Consider the following 27570-nt stretch of genomic DNA (forward strand, 5'->3'; position numbering starts at 1 on the left):
ACACCTGAGAGGGGCCGCGGCAGGTGTGCTCACCTGGGAAAGGTGTGCTGGTGTCACCTGAGCCCCATGGATGAAGCCCCAGGTGAAAGGAGTCGGTACCTGTGAGCCCGGACAGGTGCGAACCCAAAAATCTCCTGTGGACCCCAAAAAGGTGTGGCAGGAACACCTGGACTGCACCACCTGAGGCCCAGGTGTGGGAACCCCAGATCTGCACACCTGGACAGGTGTGAACCTCAAAAATCACAGGTGGACCCCAAAAAGGTGTGGCAGGAACACCTGGACTGCACCACCTGAGCCCCAGGTGTGGGAACCCCAGATCTGCACATCTGGACAGGTGTGGACCCCAAAAAGCTTCACCTGCAACACCTGGACAGATACACCTGAACCCCAGGTGTGGGAACCCTGAATCTGCAAACACAGACAGGTGTGAACCCCAAAAATCACAGGTGGACCCCAAAAAGGTGTGGCAGGAACACCTGGACTGCACCACCTGAGCCCCAGGTGTGGGAACCCCGAATCTGCACACCTGGACAGGTGTGAACCCCAAAAAGCTTCACCTGCAACACCTGGACAGTGACACCTGAGCCCCAGGTGTGGGAACCCCAGATCTGCACACCTGGACAGGTGTGAACCCCAAAAATCTCAGGTGTGAACCCCAAAAAGCTTCACCTGCAAGAGATGGACCGTGACACCTGAGCCCCAGGTGTGGGAAGCCCGGTACTGCACACCTGGACAGGTGTGGACCCTAAAAAGCTTCACCTGCAACACCTGGACTGCACCACCTGAGCCCCAGGTGTGGGAACCCCAGATCTGTGGCCCTGGACAGGTGTGAACCCCAAAAAGCTTCACCTGCAACACCTGGACTGCAACACCTGAGCCCCAGGTGTGGGAACCCCGTAACTGCACACCTGGACAGGTGTGAACCCCAAAAAGCTGCAGCGGCAACACCTGGAGAGCAACACCTGAGCCCCAGGTGAGGGACCCCTGGCCAGGTGTGGGCCCCAAAATCTGCAACACCTGGAGAGCAACACCTGAGTGACACCTGAGCTGCAGGTGAGGGACACCTGCACAGGTGTGGACCCCAAAATCTTCAGCACCTGGAGAGCAACACCTGAGCCCCAGGTGAGGGGTCCTAGGACAGGTGTGCACCCCGAAATCTGCAACACCTGAGCCCCAGGTGAGGGATCCCTGGACAGGTGTGGACCCCAAAATCTGCAGCACCTGGACAGTGACACCTGAGCCCCAGGTGAGGGGTCCTAGGACAGGTGTGGACCCCAAACTGTGCAGCACCTGGAGAGCAACACCTGGATTCACAGGTGAGGGGATCCCGGCCAGGTGTGGACCCCGAAATCTGCAACACCTGAGCCACAGGTGAGGGGATCCTGGCCAGGTGTGGACCCCGAAATCTGCAACACCTGAGCCACAGGTGAGGGGATCCCGGCCAGGTGTGGACCCCGAAATCTGCAACACCTGAGCCACAGGTGAGGGGATCCCGGCCAGGTGTGCACCCCGAAATCTGCAACACCTGAGCCACAGGTGAGGGGATCCTGGCCAGGTGTGGGCCCCAAAATCTGCGGCACCTGAGCCACAGATGAGGGGTCCTGGGACAGGTGTGCACCCCGAAATCTGCAGCACCTGGAGAGCAACACCTGAGTGACACCTGAGCTGCAGGTGAGGGACACCTGCACAGGTGTGGACCCCAAAATCTGCAGCACCTGGACTGCAACACCTGAGTGACACCTGAGCCACAGGTGAGGGGTCCTAGGACAGGTGTGGACCCCGAAATCTGCAGCACCTGAGCCACAGGTGAGGGGATCCCGGCCAGGTGTGGACCCTGAAATCTGCAGCACCTGAGCCACAGGTGAGGGGTCCTAGGACAGGTGTGGACCGCGAAATCTGCAGCACCTGGAGAGCAACACCTGAGCCCCAGGTGAGGGGATCCAGCACGGCCACACCTGAGCTGTGACTTCACCAACAGCAGAGGAGGAACTGAGGGACCCCCAGGGCTCACCTGTGGCCAGGTGTGAGCTGGGCACTGCGAGGGCTCACCTGGGCACACCTGAGCTCACCTGGGCTCACCTGGGGCACACCTGAGCTCACCTGGGCACACCTGAGCTCACCTGGGCACATCTGGGACACACCTGAGCTCATCTAGGGCACATGTGGGCATACCTGAGCTCACCTGGAGCATACCTGGGCTCACCTGAGCTCACCTAGGGCACATGTGGGCACACCTGAGCTCACCTAGGGCACATGTGGGCACACCTGAGCTCACCTGGAGCATACCTGGGCTCACCTGAGCTCACCTGGAGCATACCTGGGCTCACCTAAGTGCACCTGGGCACATCTGGGGCACACCTGAGCTCACCTGGGCCACGTCTGAGCTCACCTGGGGCACACCTGAGCTCACCTGGGGCTCACCTGGGGCACACCTGAGCTCACCTGGGCACACCTGAGCTCGCCTGGGGCACACCTGAGCTCACCTGGGCACACCTGAGCTCACCTGGGCACACCTGGGCACACCTGTCCCACCGTTCCGGGCGGTACCTGTAGCGCCGGGGGCGGGGGCGCACCTGGATCGTTCATTAAAGGATCGTTAATTGATGACGTCATCACCGGTCTCACCTGAGTCTCACCTGGAGCTTCAAGGGCGGAGTCTGCGGACAGGTGGGGGTGGGGGGAGGGGGAGACCCCCAAAATTCACACCTGGGGGGGGTTGGGATTCCCAAAACTCACACCTGGAGGGGGTGGGGACACCTGAGAGTCACACCTGGGGGGGTGGGACCTCCCAAACTTCACACCTGGAGGGGCGGAGACACCTGAGAGTCACACCTGTCCCACCTGGAGGGGGTGGGGAACCCCAAAATTGACACCTGGGGGAGTTGGGATTGCCAAAATTCACACCTGTCACACCTGGAGGGGGTGGGGAGCCCCCAAATTCCCACCTGTCACACCTGGGCAGGATTGGGAACACCTGAGAGTCACACCTGGAGGGGTGGGGACACCTGGGAGTCACACCTGTCCCACCTGGAGGGGGCGGAGAACCCCAAAATTGACACCTGGGGGAATGGGGAGCCCCCAAATTCCCACCTGTCACACCTGGGCGGGATTGGGAACACCTGGGGGTCACACCTGGGGGGTTGGGGACACCTGGGGGTCACACCTGGGGGGTTGGGGACACCTGGGAGTCACACCTGGATGGGTGGGGACACCTGGGAGTCACACCTGGGGGGGTGGGGACACCTGGGAGTCACACCTGTCCCACCTGGAGGGGTGGGGACACCTGAGAGTCACACCTGTCACACCTGGAGGGGGCGGGGAATCCCAAAATTGACACCTGGGGGAATGGGGAGCCCCCAAACTCCCACCTGTCACACCTGGGCGGGATTGGGAACACCTGGGAGTCACACCTGGAGGGGTGGGGACACCTGGGGGTCACACCTGGGGGGTTGGGATTCCCAAAATTGACACCTGGAGGGGTTGGGACACCTGAGATTCATACCTGTCCCACCTGGAGGGGGTGGGGAACCCCAAAATTGACACCTGGGGGAGTTGGGGTTCCCAAAATTCACACCTGACACACCTGGAGGGGGGGTGGGGACACCTGAGAGTCACACCTGGAGGGGGTGGGACGTCCCAAAATTGACACCTGGGGGGATGGGGAACCCCCAAATTCCCACCTGTCACACCTGGGTGGGATTGGGAACACCTGAGAGTCACACCTGTCACACCTGGAGGGGTGGGGACACCTGGGAGTCACACCTGGGGGGGTGGGGACACCTGGGAGTCACACCTGTCACACCTGGGCGGGTGGGGACACCTGGGGTCACACCTGTCACACCTGGGGGGGTGGGGACACCTGAGAGTCACACCTGTCACACCTGGGGGGGTGAGGGACCCCCCAAAATTCACACCTGGAGGCTCCAGACGCCATTTTTTATTTATTCACCTGCCCAGGTGTGCGGGGAACACCTGAGCTGCTCAAGAGGGGGGAGGGGCCTGGTGAGAGTGGCCAGGTGAGGGATTCCAGGTGAGAGTGGCCAGGTGAGGGATTCCAGGTGAGAGCGGGCAGGTGAGAGTGGCCAGGTGAGAGCGGCCAGGTGAGAGTGGCCAGGTGAGAGCGGCCAGGTGAGGATTCCAGGTGAGATGTTCCAGGTGAAGTCCAGGTGAGATGTTCTGGGTGAGGTTCAGGTGAGAGTGGCCAGGTGAGGTTCAGTTGAGGATTCCATGTGAGATGTTCCAGGTGAGGTTCAGGTGAGGATTCCAGGTGAGAGCAGTCAGGTGAGGTTCAGGTGGGAGGTTCCAGGTGAGGGATTCCAGGTGCAGATTCCAGGTGAGAGTGGCCAGGTAAGGTTCAGGTGAGGATTCCAGGTGAGGTTCAAGGTGAGAGCAGCCAGGTGAGGGATTCCAGGTGAGATGTTCCAGGTGAGAGGTTCAGGTGAGATCAGCCAGTGAGGTTCAGGTGTGGATTCCGGGTGAGAGATTCCAGGTGAGATGTTCCAGGCGAGGTTCAGGTAAGAGATTCCAGGTGCAGATTCCAGGTGAGAGCGCCCAGGTGAGATTCCAGGTGAGGATTCCAGGTGAGGGATTCCAGGTGAGGGATTCCAGGTGAGATGTTCCAGGTGAGGTTCAGGTGAGGATTCCAGGTGAGAGCGGCCAGGTGGGGTTCACGTGGGAGGTTCCAGGTGAAGATTCCAGGTGAGAGGTTCCAGGTGAGAGTGCCTAGGCAAGGTTCAGGTGAGAGATTCCAGGTGAGGTTCAGGTGAGAGTAGCCAGGTGAGAGATTGCAGGTGAGAGGTTCCAGGTGCAGATTCCAGGTGAGAGCGGCCAGGTGAGGATTCCAGGTGAGGGATTCCAGGTGAGAGTGGCCAGGTGTGGTTCAGGTGAGAGCAGCCAGGTGAGGATCCAGGTGAGGTTCAGGTGAGGATTCCAGGTGAGGTTCAGGTGAGGATTCCAGGTGAGGGATTCCAGGTGAGAGTGGCCAGGTGAGGTTCAGGTGAGAGATTCCAGGTGAGGTTCAGGTGAGAGCAGCCAGGTGAAAGATTGCAGGTGAGAGGTTCAGGTGAGAGCAGCCAGGTGAGGTTCAGGTGAGAATTCCAGGTGAGCTCCGCCAGGTGAGAGGTTCAGGTGAGAGGTTCCAGTCCCCAGGTGAGCCCCGTCAGGTGAGCCCCGCCAGGTCAGCTCAGGGGGCGTCGTCCATCAGCTGCAGCGCCTCGACCTCGCCAGGTGAGGCCCTCCTGGGCAGGTAAATGGCGCCGGGGGCCCTCGGGGCGTCCAGGTGAGCTGAGGACACACCTGAGGTCACCTGAGGTCACCTGGAGCGGCCTGGGGGGCGGGGCAGGGGCGGGACTCACCTGGGACACACCTGGCCCGCAAGGTGAGCCAGAGCAGGGCCCCGCCCAGTGACATCAGCAGCACCAGCAGCGCCACCAGGTAGGCACAGGTGGGGGCCGCACCTGGGGGGGACAGGTGAGGGGTGGGGGGAGCCGTCACACTTGTCCTTACCTGTCCTTACCTGCCCCAGCCTTCACACCTGGACTCACCTGAACTCACCTGTCCTTACCTGCCTCACCCTTCACACCTGGACTCACCTGTCCTTACCTGTCCTTACCTGCCCCACCCTTCACACCTGTCTCCTCCTTCTCACCTGTCCCACCTTCACCTGTCACACCTGCCCTGGTTTTTCTTTCTCACCTGGCCCCTCCCCCACACCTTTGGCCCCTCCCTCCCACCTGAGCTCCCTTTTGGCCCCTCCCCCACACCTGCAGCCCCTCCCTCGCACCTCTAGCCCCTCCCCCCACACCTGAGGCTCACCTTTAGCCCCTCCCCCTCACCTCTGGCCCCTCCCCTATACCTGAGGCCCTCCTTGGCCCCTCCCCCCACCTTTAGCCCCGCCCCCACACTTTTGGCCCGTCCCCCCACCTGCAGCCCCTCCCCCCATCTTTGGCCCCTCCCCCACAACTTCCCGTCACTTGAAGCCCCTCCCCCACACCTGTGCTCACCTGTGGCCCCTCCCCCACACCTGTCTCGTATCTTTAGCCCCTCCCCCCCACCCTCGACCCCTCCCCCTCCCCTTTCGCCCCTCCCTCCACGCCTGTCCCCCACCTTTGGCCCCTCCCCCACACCTGCAGCCCCTCCCCCACACCTGCAGCCCCTCCCCCACACCTGCAGCCCCTCCCCCACACCTGTGCTTCCCTGTGGCCCCTCCCCCACACCTTCAGCCCCTCCCCCCAATTGGCCCCTCCCCCATACCTGCCCCTCACTTGAAGCCCCTCCCCCACACCTTTCCCGTATCTTTGGCCCCTCCCCCACACCTTCAGCCCCTCCCCCTCCCCTTTCGCCCCTCCCCCCCACACACACCTGTCCCCCACCTTTGGCCCCTCCCCCACACCTGTGCTCACCTGTGGCCCCTCCCCCCCACCTGTCCAGTATCTTTGGCCCTTCCCCCACACCTTCAGCCCCTCCCCCTCCCCTTTGGCCCCTCCCCCCCCCCTTTAGCCCCTCCCCCACTCACCTGCGGGCAGGCCGCAGCGCACCTCGGCCGCCCCACCTGCGCAGGTGCGCGGCCCCGCCCCCTCCCGCAGGCACTCGGCCAATTGGGACTCGGAGCCGTCACAGGTGAGCTCGGCCAGGTAAGGCTGGCCCGGCAGGTGCGGCCCCACAGGTGCGCTGAGGGCGGGGCCGCAGCCCAGCTGCCGGCACAGCACCTGCGCCTCGGGCAGCCCCCAGGTGAGGCCGCACACCTGCAGCCAGGTGCGGTTCAGCAGCACCTGCACCTGCCCCGCGCAGGGCCCGGCCCCGCCCCGCAGCCGCACCTGGGGGGGATCCGCACCTGCGGGGAGGGGGAGGGGTCAGGGAGGGGTGGGGAGGGGAGCACCTGTGCCTTCACCTGCGCACACCTGTCCCCCTCACCTGTCCAGGTGCTCACCTGTGCACACCTGCCCCAGGTGCTCACCTCTCCCCTCACCTGCCCCAGGTGCTCACCTGTTCCCCCTCACCTGCCCAGGTGCTCACCTGTCCCCCCTCACCTGCCCCAGGTGCTCACCTGTTCCCCCTCACCTGCCCAGGTGCTCACCTGTCCCCCCTCACCTGCCCAGATGCTCACCTGTGCCCCCTCACCTGCCCCAGGTTCTCACCTGTCCCCCCTCAGCTGTCCAGGTGCTCACCTACACACACCTGCCCCAGGTTCTCACCTGTCCCCCTCTCACCTGTCCCTCCCAGGTGCTCACCTGTCCCCCTTTACCTGTCCCAGGTGCTCACCTGTTTCCCCCTCACCTGTCCCAGGTGCTCACCTGAGCACACCTGTCCCCCCTCACCTGTCCCAGGTGCTCACCTGCACACACCTGTGCCCTCACCTGTCCCTCCCAGGTGCTCACCTGTTCCCCCTCACCTGTCCAGGTGCTCACCTGTCCCCTCACCTGCCCCAGGTGCTCACCTGTCCCCCCTCACCTGCCCCAGGTGCTCACCTGCCCCATCTCACCAGTCCCAGGTGCTCACCGGTCCCCCTTTACCTGTCCAGGTGCTCACCTGCACACACCTGTCCCTCACCTGTCCCTCCCAGGTGCTCACCTGTCCCCCTTTACCTGCCCCAGGTGCTGACCTGCACCCACCTGTCCCAGGTGCTCACCTGTGCACACCTGCCTAGGTGCTCACCTGAGCACACCTGTCCCCTCACCTGTCCCAGGTGCTCACCTGTCCCCTCACCTGTCCCTCCCAGGTGCTCACCTGTCCCCTCTCACCTGCCCAGATCCTCACCTGTCCCCCTTTACCTGTCCCACGTGCTCACCTGTCCCCCCTCACCTGCCCAGGTGCTCACCTGTCCCCCCTCACCTGCCCAGGTGCTCACCTGTTCCCCCCTCACCCGCCCCAGGTGCTCACCTGCACACACCTGTCCCCCCTCACCTGTCCCAGGTGCTCACCTGTCCCCCCTCACCTGTGCTCACCTGTCCCAGGTGCTCACCTGTGCACACCTGTCCCCTCACCTGCGCACACCTGCCCAGGTGCTCACCTGTGCACACCTGTCCCCTCACCTGCGCACACCTGTCTCCCCTCACCTGCGCACACCTGTCCCCCCTCACCTGCGCACACCTGTCCCCTCACCTGCGCACACCTGTCCCGGTGCTCACCTGCGCACACCTGTCCCCTCACCTGAGCACACCTGTCCCCTCACCTGCGCTCACCTGCCCAGGTGCTCACCTGCACACACCTGTCCCCTCACCTGAGCACACCTGTCCAGGTGCTCACCTGCGCACACGGCCGCCGCGTCCTCCTCGTGCCCGCAGTCGTGCTCCCCCCAGGGCCGCCGCTCGCACCTGTCCAAGGTGAGCTCCTCACCTGTGCAGCGCACCTGGTCCAGCCACACCGGGCCCCGCCCCGGCCCGAAGCGCGCCCGCCCAGGTGCGTTCAGGGCGGGGCCGCAGCCCACCTGGCGGCAGGTGACGCGGGCGGCCGCCAGGTCCCAGGTGTCGTCGCAGACCGTGCCCCACCTGCCCAGGTGCAGCACCTCCACCCGCCCCGCGCACCTGTGCGGGCCCCCGGCCAGGCGCACCTGGGCGGGACCCGGGGGAGCCACCGGGACAGGTGAGGGGGACGGGGGAGGGGCTGCGGGGAGAGGGGAAGGACAGGTGAGCACCTGGGGGGGAACAGGTGAGGGACAGGTGAGCACCTGGGGGGACAGGTGAGGGGAAGGACAGGGGGAGGGGGAGGGGCTGTGGGGAAAGGGGACAGGTGAGGGACAGGTGAGCACCTGGGGGGGACAGGTGAGGGGGGAGGGGCTGCGGGGAAAGGGGACAGGTGAGGGACAGGTGAGAAACTGGGAGGGACAGGTGAGGGGAGGGACAGGTGAAGGAACAGGTGAGGAGATGGACAGGTGAGGGACAGGTGAGGGGAGGGACAGGTGAGGGACAGGTGAGGAGATGGACAGGTGAGGGACAGGTGAGGGGAGGGACAGGTGAGGGGGAGGGGGGAGGGGCTGCGGGGAAAAGGAAAGGACAGGTGAGCACCTGGGGGGACAGGTGAGGGGAGGGACGGGTGAGGGACAGGTGAGGGGGACGGGGGAGGGGGATGGGGGAGGGGCTGCAGGGAAAGGGGACAGGTGAGGGACAGGTGAGCACCTGGGGGGGACAGGTGAGGGGATGGATGGGTGACAGGTGAGGGTGAGGGGGGAGGGGCTGCAGGGAAAGGGGACAGGTGAGCACCTGGGGGGGACAGGTGAGGGACACGTGAGCACCTGGGGGGACAGGTGAGGGGACGGGGGAGGGACAGGTGAGGTGAGGGGGAGGGGCTGCGGGGAATGCGGACAGGTGAGGGGGGCACAGGTGAGTGGTGGACAGGTGAGGGGATGGACAGGTGAGGGACAGGTGAGGGTGAGGGGGGAGGGGCTGCAGGGAAAGGGGACAGGTGAGGGGATGGACAGGTGAGGGGTGGATCAGTGAGGGGGTGGGGCTGCAGGTGAGGGATGGACAGCGGAGGGATGGACAGGTGAGAGATGGACAGGTGAGAGGTGAGGGATGGACAGGTGAGGGATGGACAGGTGAGAGGTGAGGGATGGACAGGTGAGGGATGGACAGGTGAGAGGTGAGGGATGGACAGGTGAGAGATGGACAGGTGAGAGGTGAGGGATGGACAGGTGAGGGATGGATAGGTGACAGGTGAGGGATGGACAGGTGAGGAATGGACAGGTGACAGGTGAGGGATGGACAGGTGAGGAGGTGGGGTGAGGGGAAAGGGGACAGGTGAGGGCAGGTACGGACACCTCACAGCACACCTGTGCCCCACCCCCTCACCTGAGCACACCTGTCCGTTACTGCTCACGTCTTCACAGCTGTGCACACCTGTCCCTGCTCCCCTGAGCACACCTGTCTGTACCTGTGCACACCTGTCCATACCTGCACACACCTGTCCGTGCTCACCTGAGCGCACCTGTCTACCTGTGCACACCTGTCCCTGCTCCCCTGAGCACATCTGTCTACCTGTGCGCACCTGTCCGTACCTGCACACACCTGTCCGTGCTCACCTGAGCACACCTGTCTGTACCTGTGCACACCTGTCCATGCTCACCTGTTCTCACCTGTCCATACCTGTATGTGCACACCTGTTCTCACCTGTCTGCACTCACCTGTCCATACCTGTCCTCACCTGTCCATACCTGTCCTCACCTGTCTGTACCTGTCCTCACCTGTCTGGCCCTGTTCTCACCTGTCTGCTCTCACCTGTCCATACCTGTCCTCACCTGTCCATACCTGTTCTCATCTGTCTGTACCTGTCCTCACCTGGCCCTGTTCTCACCTGTCCATGCTCACCTGTCCGTAGCTGTGCTCACCTGTCCGTAGCTGTGCTCACCTGTCCGTACCTGTTCTCACCTGTCTGTACCTGTGCTCACCTGTCCATGCTCACCTGTCTGTACCTGTCCTCACCTGTCTGTACCTGTTCTCACCCATCCACGCTCACCTGTCCATACCTGTCCATGCCTATTCTCACCTGTCCATGCTCACCCGTTCTCACCTGTCCTCACCTGTCCATGCTCACCTGTTCTCACCTGTCTCTGCTCACCTGTCCATACCTGTCCATACCTGTCTCACCTGTCTGTACCTATTCTCACCTGTCCCTGCTCACTTGTTCTCACCTGTCAGTACCTGTATCACCTGTCAGTACCTGTCACACCTGTCTGTACCTATTCTCACCTGTCCCTGCTCACTTGTTCTCACCTGTCAGTACCTGTCTCACCTGCCTGTACCTATTCTCACCTGGCCCTGCTCACCTGTTCTCACCTGTCAGGCCCTGTCCCACCTGTCCATGCTCACCTGTCCTCACCTGTTTGGCCCTGTTCTCACCCATCCATGCTCACCTGTCCTCACCTGTCCATACCTGTCTCAACTGTCCGTACCTGTCTCACCTGTGGGTGCTCACCTGCCCTCACCTGTCCATACCTGTCTCACCTGTGGGCGCTCACCTGTCCGTACTTGTCTCACCTGTGGGTGCTCACCTGCCCTCACCTGTCCGTACCTGTCTCACCTGTGGGCGCTCACCTGTTCGTACCTGCTCTCACCTGTCCTCACCTGTCCATACCTGTCTCACCTGTGGGTGCTCACCTGCCCTCACCTGTCTCACCTGTGGGGCTCACCTGCGCACTCCACCGCCGCGTCCTGGCCGTGCCCGCAGGTGTTGCTGCCCCAGGGGGGGGCGGGGCACTGCCCCAGGTGCCGCTCGCTGCCCGCGCAGGTGAGATCGCTCAGCCACACCTGGCCCGAGCCCCGCCCGAACCGCGCCCCGCCCAGCGCCGCCAGCGCCGGCCCGCAGCCCACCTGGCGGCACACCACCTGTGGGACAGGTAACGCACCTGGGTGAGACAGGGACACACCTGGGACAGGTAACACACCTGGGTGACCTTAAACACACCTGTGGGACAGGTAACACACCTGGGTGAGTGACCTTAAATACACCTGTGGGACAGGTAACACACCTGGGACAGGTAAACACACCTGGGTGAGTGACCTTAAACACACCTGGGTGAGTGACCTTAAATACACCTGGGACAGGTAAACACACCTGGGTGACCTTAAACACACCTGGGACAGGTAAACACACCTGGGTGAGTGACCTTAAATACACCTGGGCAGGTAAACACACCTGAGTAACTTTAAATACACCTGGGACAGGTAAACACACCTGAGTGACCTTAAACACACCTGGGCAGGTAAACACACCTGGGTGACCTTAAACACACCTGTGGGACAGGTAAACACACCTGGATAACCTAAACACACCTGTGGGACAGGTGAACACACCTGGGTGAGACAGGGACACACCTGGGACAGGTAATGCACCTGAGTGACCTTAAATACACCTGGGACAGGTAAACACACCTGAGTGAGTGACCTGAAACACACCTGGGCAGGTAAACACACCTGAGTAACTTTAAATACACCTGAGTGGCCTTAAACACACCTGGGACAGGTAACACACCTGGGTGAGTGACCTTAAACACACCTGAGTGACCTTAAATACACCTGAGTGACCTTAAACACACCTGGGGCAGGTAACACACCTGGGTGACCTTAAACACACCTGGGACAAGCAAACACACCTGGGCAGGTAAACACACCTGGGTGAGCCAGGGAAACACCTGGGACAGGTAACACACCTGAGTAAGCTTAAATACACCTGGGTGACCTTAAACACACCTGTGGGACATGTAACACACCTGGGGCAGGTAAACACACCTGGGTGAGTGACCTTAAATACACCTGGGCAGGAGAACACACCAGGGACAGGTAAACACACCTGGGTGAGCCAGGGACACACCTGGGACAGGTAACACACCTGGGTGACCTTAAACACACCTGTAGGACAGGTAAACACACCTGGGTGAGTGACCTTAAACACACCTGGGCAGGTAAACACACCTGGGTGACCTTAAACACACCTGTGGGACAAGTAACACCACCTGTGGGACAGGTAACACACCTGAGTGACCTTAAACACACCTGTGGGACAGGTAACACACCTGGGTGAGCCAGGGACACACCTGGGTGACCTTAAACACACCTGAGTGACCTTAAACACACCTGTGGGACAGGTAACACACCTGGATAAGTGACCTTTAACACACCTGGGCAGGTAAACACACCTGGGTAACCTTAAACACACCTGTGGGACAGGTAAACACACCTGAGTGAGCCAGAGACACACCTGGGACAGGTAACACACCTGAGTGAGTGACCTTAAACACACCTGGATTTGTAACACACCTGAGTGACCTTAAACACACCTGAGTGACAGGTAACACACCTGGGACAGGTAAACACACCTGGGTGAGTGACCTTAAACACACCTGGACAGGTAAACACACCTGGGTGAGTGACCTTAAACACACCTGGGTGACCTTAAACACACCTGGGTGACCTTAAACACACCTGGCTGAGCTGCAAACACACCTGAATGACCCCGAGCACACCTGAGCTTGCCCAGGGATACACCTGAGTTCACCTGTCCCCCGTGCTCACCTGTCACCCCCCCCAGCCTCACCTGTCCCCCCCAGCCTCACCTGGCCACACCTGAGCTCACCTGTGCAACCCCTCAGGACACACCTGTGCCCACCTGAGCTCACCTGAGCTCACCTGTGCAACCCCTCAGGACACACCTGTGCCCACCTGAGCTCACCTGAGCTCACCTGTGCAACCCCTCAGGACACACCTGTGCCCACCTGAGCTCACCTGAGCTCACCTGTGCAACCCCTCAGGACACACCTGTGCCCACCTGAGCTCACCTGAGCTCACCTGTGCAACCCCTCAGGACACACCTGTGCCCACCTGAGCTCACCTGGGCCTTGCTCAAGTCCCACCTGTGCCCGCCACCCCCTTCACCTGTCCCCACCTGCCCTCACCTGTCCCCCCAGCTCACCTGGGCATCGCTCAGGTCCCACCTGTGTCCCTCCCCCCCTCACCTGTCCCACCTGAGCTCACCTGGGCGTCGCTCAGGTCCCACCTGTGCCCCACCCCCCTCACCTGTCCCACCTGAGCTCACCTGGGCGTCGCTCAGGTCCCACCTGTGCCCCACCCCCCCTCACCTGTCCCACCTGAGCTCACCTGGGCGTCGCTCAGGTCCCAGCCGCGGTCGCAGACGCTGCCCCAGCTCCCCTCGTGCAGCACCTCCACCCTACCTGCGCACAGGTGAGGCCCGGCCGCCAGCCGCACCTCACCTGAGCTGGAGTTACCTGCGGGGACACGCACAGGTGAGAGCCAGTGCCAGGTGAGCCTCACCTGAGGCTGCAGGGCCAGGTGAGGCTCACCTGAACAGGTGAGACACCTTATAGGAGCCCTCCCCTCACCTGTCTCACCTGTCCGTGCTCACCTGTGCTCACCTATCCATATCACACCTGTGCACACCTGTCTCACCTGTTCTCGCTCACCTGTTCATGTCTCACCTGTGCTCGCTCACCTGTCCATGTCTCACCTGTTCATGTCACACCTGTCTCACCTGTGCTCACCTGTCTGTACCACACCTGTGCACACCTGTCTCACCTGTTCTCGCTCACCTGTCCATGCTCAACTGTGCACACCTGTCCATGTCTCACCTGTTCATATCACACCTGTCTCACCTGTGCTCACCTGTCTCACATGTTCATGTCTCACCTGTCTCACCTGTCCCTGTCTCACCTTTCCCTGTCTCACCTGTTCATATCACACCTGTCCATCTCACACCTGTCACACCTGTCTCACCTGTCCCTGTCTCACCTGTCTCACCTGTCCCTATCACACCTGTCCCTTTCTCACCTGTCTATCTCACACCTGTCCATGTCTCACCTGTCCATATCACACCTGTCTCACCTGTCCATGTCTCACCTGTCCATGTCACACCTGTCTCACCTGTCTCACCTGTCCCTGTTCTCACCTGTCTCACCTGTCCCTGTCTCACCTGTTCTCACCTGTTCTCACGTGTTCTCACCTGTCTCACCTGTCTCACCTGTGCTCACCTGTCTCACCTGTCCCTGTCTCACCTGTCCCACCTGTCTCACCTGTGGGGTCTCACCTGCGCAGACCACGCCCGTGTCCTCGCCGTGGTGGCAGTTGTGCTCCGCCCAGGTGCGTCTCACCTGTCTCACCTGTCCCTGTCTCACCTGTCCATCTCACACCTGTCTCACCTGTCTCACCTGTCCCTGTCTCACCTGTCTCACCTGTCCATATCACACCTGTCCATATCACACCTGTCCATGTCTCACCTGTGCTCACCTGTGCTCACCTGTCTCACCTGTCTCACCTGTTGGGGCTCACCTGTCTCACCTGTCTCACCTGTCTCACCTGTCTCACCTGTCTCACCTGTCTCACCTGTCTCACCTGTGGGGTCTCACCTGTGTAGACCATGCCCATGTCCTTGCCGTGCTCCCCTCAGGTGCATCTCACCTGCCTCACCTGTCCATGTCTCACCTGTCTCACCTGCCTCACCTGTCCCTGTCTCACCTGTCTCACCTGTCCATCTCACACCTGTCCATGTCTCACCTGTCCCTATCACACCTGTCTCACCTGTCCCTGTCTCACCTGTCCATGTCTCACCTGTGCTCACCTGTCTCACCTGTCCCTATCACACTTGTCTCACCTGTCTCACCTGCCCATGTCACACCTGTCTCACCTGTCGGGGCTCACCTGTCCATATCTCACCTGTCCATGTCTCACCTGTGGGGTCTCACCTGTCTCACCTGTGCTCACCTGTCTCACCTGTCCCTGTCCCACCTGTCTCACCTGTCTCACCTGTTCTCACCTGTCCATGTCTCACCTGTCTCACCTGTCCATGTCTCACCTGTCTCACCTGTCCCACCTGTCTCACCTGTGGGGTCTCACCTGCGCAGACCACGCCCGCGTCCTCGCCGTGGTGGCAGTTGTGCTCCCCCCAGGTGCGGTGGGCGCACCTGAAGAAGTCTGGCTCCTCCCCCGTGCAGGTGACGTCATCCAGCCAGATCGGCCCCTCCCCCCGGCCGTACCTGGCCGCGCCCGGCGCCTCCAGGGCGGGGCCGCAGCCCAGGTGAGCGCAGAGCACCTGAGCCTCGCGCAGCCCCCAGGTGTCGTCGCAGACGGTGCCCCACAGGTGAGCGCGCAGCACCTCCACCCGCCCCGCGCACCTGTCGGGCGCACCTGAGAGACGCACCTGGGGCGGGGCCGGCACCGCCGAGTCTGCGGGGAGGGGGAGGGGTTACCTGGGGGCACCTGGGCGCAGGTGAGGGGCGGGGTTACCTGGGGACACCTGGGCGCAGGTGAGGGGTGGGTGAGGGGTGGGGTTACCTGGGGACAGGTGTGTGGGAGGGGTTACCTGGGGACACCTGAGCACAGGTGAGGGGTCAGGGTTACCTGGGGACAGGTGTGTGGGGGCAGGATTACCTGAGACAGGTGTGGGGCAGGTGAGGTACAGGACAGGTGTGGGACAGGTGAGGGGTGAGGGTTACCTGGGGACAGGTGTGTGGGAGGGGTTACCTGGGGGCATCTGGGCACAGGTGAGGGGTCAGGGTTACCTGGGGACAGGTGTGGGGGGGAGGGGTTACCTGGGACAGGTGTGTGGGGGCACGGTTACCTGGAGACAGGTGTGGGACAGGTGTGTGGGGGCAGGGTTACCTGGGGGGCACCTGGGCACAGGTGAGGGGTCAGGGTTACCTGGGGACAGGTGTGTGGGGGAAGGGTTACTTGGAGACAGGTGTGGGGCAGGTGAGAGGTCAGGGTTACCTGAGACAGGTGAGGGGTCAGGGTTACCTGGGACAGGTGAGGGACTGGTGAGGGGCCAGGGTTACCTGGGACAGGTGTGGGACAGGTGAGGGGGTCAGGGTTACCTGGGACAGGTGTGGGACAGGTGAGGGGGTCAGGGTTACCTGGGACAGGTGAGGGGCAGGACTGGGGAAGGAACAGGTGTGCCCGGGTGTGCCCGGGTGTGCCCAGGTGTGCCCAGGTGTGCCATTCCCTCTTCATCACCCATCGCCTCCACCCCCCGACAATCCACTTGCGCTCACCTGTCCTTCACCTGAACACACCTGAGCTCACCTGTCCACTCTCCTGCGCTCATCTCTGTGAACCTGAGCTCACCTGACACACACCTGTGCTCACCTGAGCTCACCTGGCCACTCTCCTGAACACACCTGCACGCACCTGAGCTCACCTGTCCCACACCTGCGCTCACCTGTGCGCAGGTGAGCTCACCTGAGCTCACCTGTCCGCTCACCTGAGCTCACCTGCGCACACCAGAGCTCACCTGTGCTCACCTGTGCACACCTGACCTCATCTGTCCACTCTCACTTGACCTCACCTCTCCCTCACCTGAGCTCCCCCATCCCCTCACCTGTGCACAGCTGAGCTCACCTGTGCTCACCTGTCCCACACCTGAGCTCACCTGCGCTCACCTGTCCCATACCTGAGCTCACCTGAGCTCACCTGAGTTCACCTGCGCTCATCTGTCCCGTACCTGTGCTCACCTGTCCCACACGTGAGCTCACCTGCGCTCACCTGTGCACACCTGTGCTCACCTGCGCTCACCTGCGCTCACCCGCCCGCTCTCACCTGCGCAGGCGGCGCCGGCGTCCTCGGCGTGGTTACAGGTGTGCTGCCCCCAGGTGTGCCCGGGGCACTCGGCCAGGTGAGCCTCGCTCCCGTCGCACCTGAGCCCGTCCAGCCAGATCGGCCCCGCCCCCTCGCCGAACTGCGCCGCGCCCGGCGCCCAGAGGGCGGGGCCGCAGCGCACCTGGCGGCAGGTGACGCGGGCGGCCGCCAGGTCCCAGGTGTCGTCGCACACCGTGCCCCACCTGCCCGCGTGGAACACCTCGACGCGCCCCGCGCACCTGTGCGGGCCCCCGGCCAGGCGCACCTGGCCCTCCCGGGGCTCACCTGGGCACCGCCGGGGACAGGGGAGATCAGCTGGGGGGGCCGGGAGCTCACCTGGGCACACCCAGGGGCTCACCTGGGCACCCAGTGGGGACAGGTGAGCTCACCTGGGCACTCCAGGGGATCACCTGGGCACAGGAGCTCACCTGAGGCTGCCACAGGCTCACCTGGGCACTCCAGGGGCTCACCTGGGCACCCAATGGGCCTCACCTGGGCGCCCAACAGGGACAGGTGAGCTCACCTGGGCACTCCAGGGGCTCACCTGCGCACCCGATGGGGACAGGTGAGCTCACCTGAGCACCAAGAGCTCACCTGGGCACCCAATAGGGACAGGTGAGCTCACCTGGGGGTGTCAGGTTCTCACCTGAGGGATCCGGAGTCGCACCTGGGGGCACACCTGGAACACAGAGCACGGACAGGTGAACTCACCTGGGCCGGCTCCCAGCCAGGTGCACCTTGGGCTCACCTGGGGCACATGACAGGGACAGGTGAGCTCACCTGGGCACACCAGGGGCTCACCTGGGCACCAAGAACTCACCTGAGGATTCCGGGGTCGCGCCTGAGGGCAGCAGGGCCGCACCTGTAGCACGGAACACGGACAGGTGAGCTCACCTGGGCACAGCAGGAGCTCACTGGGGCACTCCAGGGGCTCACCTGGGCACTCTGGGAGCTCACCTGGACACACCTGAGCTCATCTGGGCACACCAGGGGCTCACCTGGGCACCAAGAACTCACCTGAGGCTTCCGGGGTCACACCTGAGGGCAGCAGGGCCGCACCTGGAGCACGGAACACGGACAGGTGAGCTCACCTGGGCACAGCAGGAGCTCACCTGGGCACACACCTGAGCTCACCTGGGCACACACCTGAGCTCACCTGGGCACTCCAGGGGCTCACCTGGGCACCAAGGACTCACCTGAGGGTTCCGGGGTCGCACCTGATGGCGTCAGGGCCGCACCTGGAGCACGGAACACAGACAGGTGAGCTCACCTGGGCGGGGCCACGCCCACCTCAGCCAGGTGTGGGCGCGGTCCAGCAGCTCCAGCTCACCTGGGCACACCTGGGGCTCACCTGGGGGTGCCGTGGTCGCACCTGAGAGCGTCAGGACCTCACCTGGGGGCGCTGGGGCCTCACCTGGAACACACAGAGGGAGCTGGGCAGGTGTGCTCACCTGGCTGGGGCTCCAGCTGGGCCCCAGGTGTGTCTGTGGATATCCCCAGGTGTGCTCAGGTATTCACAGGCATCCCCAGGTGTGTCCCCAGGTGTGCCCAGGTGTCCCCAGGTGTGCCCAGGTGTGTCTGTGGATATCCCCAGGGGTGCCCAGATATTCACAGGTGTCCCCAGGTGTGTCCCAAGGTGTGCCCAGGTGTGTCTGTGGATATCCCCAGGTGTGCCCCAGGTGTTCCCAGGTGTCCCCAGGTGTCCCCAGGTGTTCCCAGGTGTGTCCCCACGTGTATCCCCAGGTGTGTCTGTAGCTGTCCCCAGGTGTCTCCAATTGTGCCCCAGGTATTCCCAGGTGTCCCCAGGTATGCCCAGGTGTCCCCAGGTGTGCCCCCCTCACCCCTCCCCCATCCTCACTGGCGGCGCGCAGGTGACGGCGGCGTGCGGGCAGTGGGCGTGGCCCCAGGTGCTCACCTGGCACTCCAGCAGGCTGCCCCAGGTGTGCCCCAGGTATGCCCCAGGTGTGCCCCAGGTGTGCCCAGGTATGTCCAGGTGTGCCCCAGGTGTCCCCAGGTGTGCCCAGGTGTGCCCAGATGTATCCCCAGGTGTGCCCAGGTGTATCCCCAGGTATGCCCAGGTGTGCCCCCAGGTGTATCCCCAGGTGTATCCCCAGGTATGCCCAGGTGTGCCCCCAGGTGTGCCCCCCTCACCCCTCCCCGGCGCTCACCTGGCAGCGCGCAGGTGACGGCGGCGTGCGGGCAGTGGGCGTGGCCCCAGCCGCTCACCTGGCACTCCAGCAGGCTGCCCTCGCTGCCCTCGCACCTGAGCCACTCCAGCCAGGTGAGCTCCTCCGCGGGCACGCTCACCTGGGCGGCGCCGAGGGCGGGGCCGCAGCCCAGGTAGCGGCAGGTGACCCGAGCCGCCGGCAGCGCCCAGGTGAGGCCGCAGACCCCGCCCCAGCGGCCCTGGTGCCGCACCTGGAGGCGCCCGGCACACCTGTGCGGGCCCCCGGCCAGGCGCAGGTGAGTCAGGTCGGCCAGGCCTGAACCTGGGGACAGGTGAGGGGGGGACAGGTGGGACAGGTGAGCATGGAGGGACAGGTGAGAGTGGGACAGGTGAGGGTGGGACAGGTGAGAGTGGGACAGGTGGGACAGGTGAGGGTGGAGGGACAGGTGGGACAGGTGAGGGGGGGACAGGTGGGACAGGTGAGGGGGATAGGTGAGGACAGGTGAGAATGGGACAGGTGAGGACAGGTGAGGTGGGACAGGTGGGACAGGTGAGAGTGGAACAGGTGAGAATGGAGGAACAGGTGAGGGTGGGACAGGTGAGGACAGGTGGAACAAGTGAGGGGGGACAGGTGAAGGTGGGACAGGTGAGGGGCTTTGGTCACAGCCCACCTGTCCCACCTTTCCCTCACCTGTCCCATCTTTCCCTCACCTGTCCCTCACCTGTCTGATCCCTCACCTGTCCTTCACCTTTCACCTGTCCCTCCCCTGTCCCTCACCTGTCCCCCCTCACCTGCCCCACTCCTGTCCCTCACCTGTCCCTCACCTGTCCCACCCCTAACCTGCCCCACACCTGTCTCTCACCTGTCCCACCTCTCACCTGCCCCACACTGTCTGACCCCTCACCTGTCCCACCCCACACCCGTCCCTCACCTGTCCCTCACCTGTCCCTCACCTGTTCCACCCTCACCTGTCCCTCCCCTGTCCCTCACCTGTCCATCCCCTCACCTGTCCCCCCTCACCTGTCCCTCACCTGCGCACACCTGTCCCCCCCTCCCCCGTCCCCCCTCACCTGTGCTCACCTGCACACACCTGTCCCCCCCTCCCCCGTCCCCCCTCACCTGTGCTCACCTGCACACACCTGTCCCCCCTCACCTGTCCCCCCTCACCTGTCCCTCACCTGTGCTCACCTGTGCACACCTGTCCCCCCTCACCTGTGCTCACCTGCGCACACCTGTCCCCCCTCACCTGTGCTCACCTGCGCACACCTGTCCCCCCTCACCTGTGCTCACCTGCGCACACCTGTCCCCCCTCACCTGTGCTCACCTGCGCACACCTGTCCCCCCTCACCTGTGCTCACCTGCGCACACCACCCCGGCGTCCTCGCTGTGCTCGCAGCCGTGCACTCCCCACCCTTTGTGGCGGCACTCGGAGGGCGCGGCCTCCTCACCTGTGCAGGTGAGCCCGTCCAGCCACACCTGGCCGCGGCCGGGCCCGAAGCGGGCGCGGGGCGGGGCCGCGATCACCTGGCCGCAGCCCAGGTACCTGCAGACCACGGCGGCGGCGGGGAAGGCCCAGGTGTCGTCGCAGACCGTGCCCCACCTGCCCAGGTGCAGCACCTCCACCCGGCCCGCGCACGCACCTGGCCCGCCCGCCAGGCGCACCTGGGGGGGCGTGGCCAGAGCCCAGCCTGCGGGACAGGTGAGGGGGGGACAGGTGAGAGGGGGGTTACAGGTGAGGGAGGGGCTCAGGTGAGGAGGGGGCTCAGGTGAGGGAGGGGCTCAGGTGAGGGAGGGACAGGTGAGGGAGGGACTCAGGTGAGACCTGGACAGGTGAGGGGGTGGTTACAGGTGAGGGAGGGACTCAGGTGAGACCTGGGCAGGTGAGGGAGGGTTCCAGGTGAGAGGCGGCTCAGGTGAGGGAGGGGCTCAGGTGTGGGAGAGGCTCAGGTGAGGGGGGGGTTACAGGTGAGACCTGGGCAGGTGAGGAGGAGTTACAGGTAAGGGGGGGTTATAGGTGAGGGGGGGGCTCAGGTGAGGGGGGAACAAGTGAGAGCTGGGCAGGTGAGGGAGGGGCTCAGGTGTGGGGTGAGACAGGTAAGAGCTGGGCAGGTGAGGGGGGTTACAGGTGAGGTTGGACAGGTGAGAGGGTTGTGGGGGCTCAGGTGTGGGCAGGTGGGGGAGGCGTTCAGGTAAGGGGCAACAGGTGAGAGGGTGGGGGGGTTCAGTTGAGGGGGGGCTCAGGTGAGAGCTGGGCAGGTGAGGGTGAAGCTCAGGTGAGGGTGGGGCTCAGGTGAGGGTGGGGATCAGGTGAGGGTGGGGCTCAGGTGTGGGTGGGGCTCAGGTGAGGATGGAGCTCAGGTGAGGGTGGGGCTGAGGTGAGGGTGGGGCTCAGGTGAGGGTGGGGATCAGGTGAGGGTGGGGCTGAGGTGAGGGTGGGGCTCAGGTGTGGGTGGGGCTCAGGTGAGGGTGGGGCTCAGGTGAGGCTCAGGTGAGGGTGGGGCTCAGGTGAGGGTGGAGCTCAGGTGAGGGTGGGGCTCAGGTGAGGGTGGAGCTCAGGTGAGGGAGGGGCTCAGGTGAGGGTGGAGCTCAGGTGATGGTGGGGCTGAGGTGAGGGTGGAGCTCAGGTGAGGTTGGAGCTGAGGTGAGGGTGGGGCTCAGGTGTGACCTGGGCAGGTGAGGGAGGAGCTCAGGTGCGACGTGCCCAGGTGAACCTCCCAGACCCACCTGAGCCCCCCTGACCCATCCCCCCACCTGCGCCACCTGCCCACACAGGTGACGATGACGTCACACCCACCTGAGCACGTCACGTTGGCCACGCCCCCCTGGCCGCAGGTGTGCTCCTGCCAGGGCCCCGCCCTGCACTGCCTCAGGTCGCTCTCGGTGCCTTCACAGCTCACCTGGTCCAGCCACACCTGGCCAGGTGCGTCCCCAGGTGCGTCCCCAGGTGCGCCCCCAGGTGCGTCCCCAGGTGAGGCCAGGGGTTTCCCGCAGCCCAGGTACCTGCAGACCACCTGAGCCTCGCGCGGGCCCCAGGTGTGCCCGCAGACCCCGGCCCACCTGCCCAGGTGCAGCAGCTCCACCCTCCCGGCGCAGCGGTGCCCGCCCCCGGCCAGGCGCAGGTGAGGCGGCTCCGGCTCCAGGGAGTCTGAAACACCTGAGCTGCTCAGGACAGGTAACCCCCAGGTGACCCCCCACCAAGGTAACCCCCAGGTGATGCTCAGCCAGCCACAGGTACGCTCAGGTAACGCCCCCAGGTACCACCAGGTGTCTCCCAGGTAACCCCCAGGTGTCCCCAGGTAACACTCGGGTACCCCCAGGTAACCCCACCTGAGCACACCTGTCTTTACCTGCACACCTGAGCACACCTGAGCACACCTGAGCACACCTGAGCACACCTGAGCACACGGCTCTTGTGTCCTGTCCTGCCCCCTCACCTGTGCACACCTGTCCTCACCTGTCCCCTCAGCTGTGCACACCTGTCCCACCTGTCCCACACCTGCCCCACCTGTCCCACACCTGCCCCACCTGTCCCACCTGTCCCTCACCTGTCCCCACACCTGTCCCACACCTGTCCCCACACCTGTCCCACCTGTCCCCACCCCTGTCCCACACCTGTCCCACCCCTGTCCCACACCTGCCCCACACCTGTCCCCACCTGTGCCACACCTGCCCCACACCTGTCCCACCTGTTCCACCTGCCCCACCTGTCCCACCTGTCACACCTGTCACACCTGTCCTACCTGTCCCACCTGTCCCACACCTGTCCCCACCTGTCCCTCACCTGTCTCACCTGCCCCACCTGTCCCACCTGTCCCCACCTGTCCCACCTGTCCCACCTGTCCCCACACCTGTCCTACCTGTCCCACCTGTCCCACCTGTCCCACCTGTCCCACACCTGTCCCACACCTGTCCCACACCTGTCCCACCTGTCCCACACCTGTCCCACACCTGAGCTCACCTGTCCCACCTGTCCCACCTGTCCCCCGCCCGCTCTCACCTGCGCACACGGCCCCGGCGTCCTCCCCGTGGTAGCAGTCGTTGCGCCCCCAGGTGTGGGCGGGGCACTCGGCCAGGTGAGCCTCGCTCCCGTTACACCTGACCTCGTCCAGCCAGATCGCACCTGAGCCCCGCCCGAACTGCGCCGCGCCCGGCGCCCAGAGGGCGGGGCCGCAGCGCACCTGGCGGCAGGTGACGCGGGCGGCCGCCAGGTCCCAGGTGTCGTCGCACACCGTGCCCCACCTGCCCGCGTGGAACACCTCGACGCGCCCCGCGCACCTGTGCGGGCCCCCGGCCAGGCGCACCTGGCCCTCCCGGGGCTCACCTGGGCACCGCCGGGGACAGGGGAGATCAGCTGGGGGGGCCGGGAGCTCACCTGGGCACAGCCAGGGGCTCACCTGGGCACCCCAGGGGCTCACCTGGGCACCCAATGGAGCTCACCTGGGCACACCTGAGCTCACCTGGGCACACCCAGGGGCTCACCTGGGCACCCAGTGGGGACAGGTGAGCCCACCTGGGCACTGCAGAGGCTCACCTGGGCACCCCAGTGGGGACAGGTGAGTTCACCTGGGCACACCCAGGGGCTCACCTGGGCACCCAGTGGGGACAGTTGAGCCCACCTGAGCACCAAGAGCTCACCTGGGCACCCAGTGGGGCTCACCTGGTCATGCCAGGGGCTCACCTGGGCACCAGGAGCTCACCTGAGGGTGCCACAGGCTCACCTGGGCACTCCAGGGGCTCACCTGGGCACCCAGTGGGGACAGGTGAGCTCACCTGAGCACCCAATGGGGCTCACCTGGGCACTCCAGGGGCTCACCTGGGCATCAAGGACTCACCTGAGGGTTCCGGGGTCGCACCTGAGGGCAGCAGGGCCTCACCTGGGGGCGCACCTGGAACACGGAACAGGGACAGGTGAGCTCACCTGGCTGAGGTGGGGGAGGGGCTGAGGTGGGGGAGGGGCTGAGGTGAGGGAGGGGCTGAGGTGGGGGAGGGGCTGAGGTGGGGGAGGGGCACCTGAGCAGACGCTGATGCCGCACCTGGGCAGGTGTTGGGGCCTCACCTGTGCAGGTGCGGCCCGGGAGGAAAAATTGGGGAAAAATTGGGGGAAAATGGGGGGAAAGAAAGGAGAGAAATTGGGGGGAAATCGGGAAAATTTGGGGGGAAAATTGGGAAAAAAATGGGGAAAAGAAAGAAAAATTGGGAAAAAAATGCGAAAAAAATAGGGGAAAAGAAAGGAAAAAAATTGGGGGAGAATCGGGAAAATTTGGGGAGAAAATTGGGGGGAATTTGGGGAAATTTGGGGGAAAAAATTGGGGAAAAAATGGGGAAAATAAAGAAAAATTGGGGGAAATTGGGGGGAAATTGCGGGGGGAAATTGGGAAGAAATTGCGGAAAAATGGGGGGAAATCGGGAAAAACTGGGAAAAATGCAAAAAAATATGGGAAAAGAAAGGAGAAAAGTTGGGGGAAAAGTGGGGAAAAAATGGGGGAAAATCGGGAAAATTTGGGAAAAATTGGAGGAAAATTTGGGAAAAAATTGGGAAAAAATTGGAGAAAATCGGGACAATTTGGGGGAAAATTTGGGAAAAATTGGGGAAAAATTGGGAAAGTTTGGGAGAAAATTGGGGAAAATCAGGAAAATTTGGGAAAAATGTGGGGGAAAATTAGGAAAAAAATTGGGGAAAATTGCGGAAAAATTGGGGAAAAATTGGGAAAATGTTGGGAAAAGTTGGGAAAAAGGAGGAGAAAAATCGGGAACAATCTGGGGGAAAATTGGGGAAAAATTGGGGGAAAATCAGGGAAATTTGGGAAGAAAATTGGGGAAAATTGAGGAAAAAATTGGGGGGAAATCAATAAAATCGGGGGGAAAATAGGAGAAAAAATTGGGGAAAAATTGGGAAATTTTGGGAAAAAATTGGGGAAAAATTGGGAAAGTTTGGGACCAAATTGGGGGAAAATTTGAGAAAAAATTGGGGGAAAATCGGGAAAATTTGGGAAAAAATTGGGGGGAAATTGGGAAAAATATCAGGAAAATTTGGGAAAAAATGGGAAAAATTTGGGAAAAAATGGGGAAAATTTGGGGGAAAGGGGGAAAAGGGGGAGGGGAATTGGGGAATTCTGGGAATTCCGAGAATTCGGGATCCGGGAGGGGCCGAAGGTCGCGCGGGGGCCCCAAATTCGCGGAATTTGCCCCCAAAAATCGATCGGGGCCCAAGGGAGGGGGGAGGGGGGAGGGGCGGAAATTCCCGGGAAAAAAAAAAAAAGGGCGGGAAAAGGGAAATTCCCGGAATTTTGGGAAGGGGGGGGGAGGGGTGAAAAAATTGGGAATTTTGGGGGGAAAAATCCCGAATTTTGGGGTAAAAAATGGGAATTTGGGATAAAATCGCTCGATTTTTTGGGGGATAAAATTCCTCAATTTTGGGATTAAATCCCTGAATTTTTGGGGGGATGAAACCCCCAAATTTTGGCCCGAAATGCCAGAAATTTTTGGGATAAAATCTCTTGGTTTTAGTGGAAAATTTAGGAATTTTGCGGCTCAAATCCCCGAATTTTTGGGGATAAAATCCCCGAATTTTGGCCCCAAATTCCTGAATATTTTTAGGATCAAATCCCCGAATTTTGCTGCAAAATTTCCGAATTTTGGCTTCAAATTGTGATTTTTTTTTTTTTTTTTCTGGGATAAAATCCTGGAAATTTTTGGCCCCAAATCCCGGAATTTTTGGGATTAAATCTCAGAATTTTGGGATCTAAAGCCTGAATTTCTTTGGGATAAATCTTTCCAATTTTGGGATAAAATCCCCGAATTTTGAGATAAAATCCCGGAATTTTTTGGGATAAAATCCCCCAATTTTGGGTCAAATCCCGGAATTTTTTGGGGATAAAATCCCTGTTTGGAGATAAAATCCCGGAATTTTGGGGGATTAAATCCTCCAATTTTGGGGTCAAATTCCGGAATTTTTTGAGTTAAAATCCCCCATTTTTGGGATGAAATCACCCTAATTTTTGGGATAAAATCCCCCAATTTTGGGGTAAAATTCTGGAGGTTTTTTGGGATTAAATACTCCAATTTTGGGGTCAAATCCCGGAATTTTTTGGGTTAAAATCCCCCAATTTTTGGATGAAATCCCGGAATTTTTTGGGATGAAATCCTCCAATTTTGGGGTCAAATCCCCAAATTTTTTGGGTTAAAATCCCCCAATTTGGAGATAAAATCCCGGAATTTTTTGGGCTAAAATCCCCCAATTTGGAGATAAAATCCCCGATTTTTTTGGGATGAAATCCCCGAATTTTTTGGGATGAAATCCCCCAATTTTGAGATCAAATCCCGGAATTTTTTTGGCTAAAATCCCCCAATTTTGGGACCAACGCCCCCTCCCGATGACGTCACTCACCTGCCAGCTGCAGCAGCCCCAGGAGGCCCCAGGTGAGCGCGAGGCCCCCCCGGGCGCACCTGGCGGGGCCCCCGAGCGCACCTGGAGCCGCCATGGCCGCAGGTGGGCGCCCCTCCCCCACCCCCGGCTGCTCACCCCTCCCCCACCTCTGGTTGACCCCTCCCCCACCTCCGGCTGACCCCTCCCCCCCGTGACCCCGCCCCCTCCAGGTGACCCCTCCCCCTGTGACCCCGCCCCATCCGGCTGACCCCTCCCCCGTGACCCCGCCCCCTCCATGTGACCCCTCCCCCGTGACCCCGCCCCCTCCAGGTGACCCCTCCCCCGTGACCCCGCCCCCACCTCCGGCTGACCCCTCCCCCGTGACCCCGCCTCCTCCAGGTGACCCCTCCCCCCAGCTGAGCCCCACCCTCCCACCTCGTGGCTCCACCCCCCCACGTCACACCTCCACATGACCACGCCCCCCCATGACCACGCCCCTTTCCCACGTGATCCCCCTCCCCCCCTTGTACCCTGCCCTCGTGGCACCGCCCCTTCCCCGGGGGGGACCCCACCCCCCTGATGACCCCGCCCCTTCTCCCACGTGACGCCTCCCCATGACTCCGCCCCTCCCATCTGACCCCGCCCCTCTCCCTGCGTCTGACTCCGCCCTTTCTCTAATCCGGCCCCGCCCCTTTTCTTATCTGGCCCCACCCCTTTCTCTCATCTGACCCCGCCCCTTCTGTCATTTGTTCCTGTCCCTTCTCTCATCTGGCCCCGCCCCTTCTCTCATCTGACCCCGCCCCTTCCCCAATGACCCCGCCCCCTTCCCACGTGACCCCGCATTGACCCCTGGGCGGGGGGAGGGGCGGGGCCGCGTCAGAGCCGCTGCGGGAACGGAACGGAGACACCTGAGGGGGGAAACAGGTAAAAAACTCACCTGGGCACACCTGGGGGACAGGTAAAA

At 62.4% G+C, this 27570-nt stretch overlaps 2 protein-coding genes across 2 annotated transcripts; both read right to left on the reverse strand.

The window, feature by feature from the left end:
• Window positions 1-1132: 1132 nt before the first annotated feature.
• On the reverse strand, window positions 1133-3934 carry LOC311164751 (uncharacterized protein; the record flags this gene model as incomplete). The annotated part of the gene is made up of 11 exons (XM_084224329.1): window positions 1133-2059; window positions 2369-2389; window positions 2422-2493; window positions 2548-2657; window positions 2739-2801; window positions 2905-2987; window positions 3091-3132; window positions 3369-3410; window positions 3503-3511; window positions 3681-3731; window positions 3915-3934. The coding sequence occupies 11 exons, from the start codon at window positions 3932-3934 to the stop codon at window positions 1133-1135; spliced, it is 1440 nt and encodes a 479-aa protein (XP_084080455.1).
• Window positions 3935-3996: 62 nt separating this feature from the next.
• Window positions 3997-26721, reverse strand: LOC311164752 (scavenger receptor cysteine-rich domain-containing protein DMBT1-like; the record flags this gene model as incomplete). Its single annotated transcript, XM_084224330.1, is given in 25 exon segments — window positions 3997-5283; window positions 5355-5456; window positions 6515-6832; window positions 8245-8548; window positions 11123-11195; window positions 11197-11318; window positions 13587-13714; window positions 15336-15665; window positions 15726-15811; window positions 15870-15934; window positions 16031-16059; window positions 16101-16111; window positions 16699-16708; window positions 17010-17357; window positions 17719-17751; window positions 17893-17934; window positions 18090-18131; window positions 18269-18310; window positions 18424-18486; window positions 19241-19561; window positions 20599-20928; window positions 22035-22385; window positions 23238-23561; window positions 24073-24126; window positions 26628-26721. Coding segments are annotated over 25 exon segments (3723 nt in total). The 3' UTR covers window positions 3997-5182.
• Between the last annotated feature and the right edge of the window lie 849 nt (window positions 26722-27570).

This window comes from Fringilla coelebs, assembly GCF_963513975.1.
Source record: "Fringilla coelebs genome assembly, chromosome: 36".
Taxonomy (NCBI): Eukaryota; Metazoa; Chordata; class Aves; order Passeriformes; family Fringillidae; genus Fringilla; species Fringilla coelebs.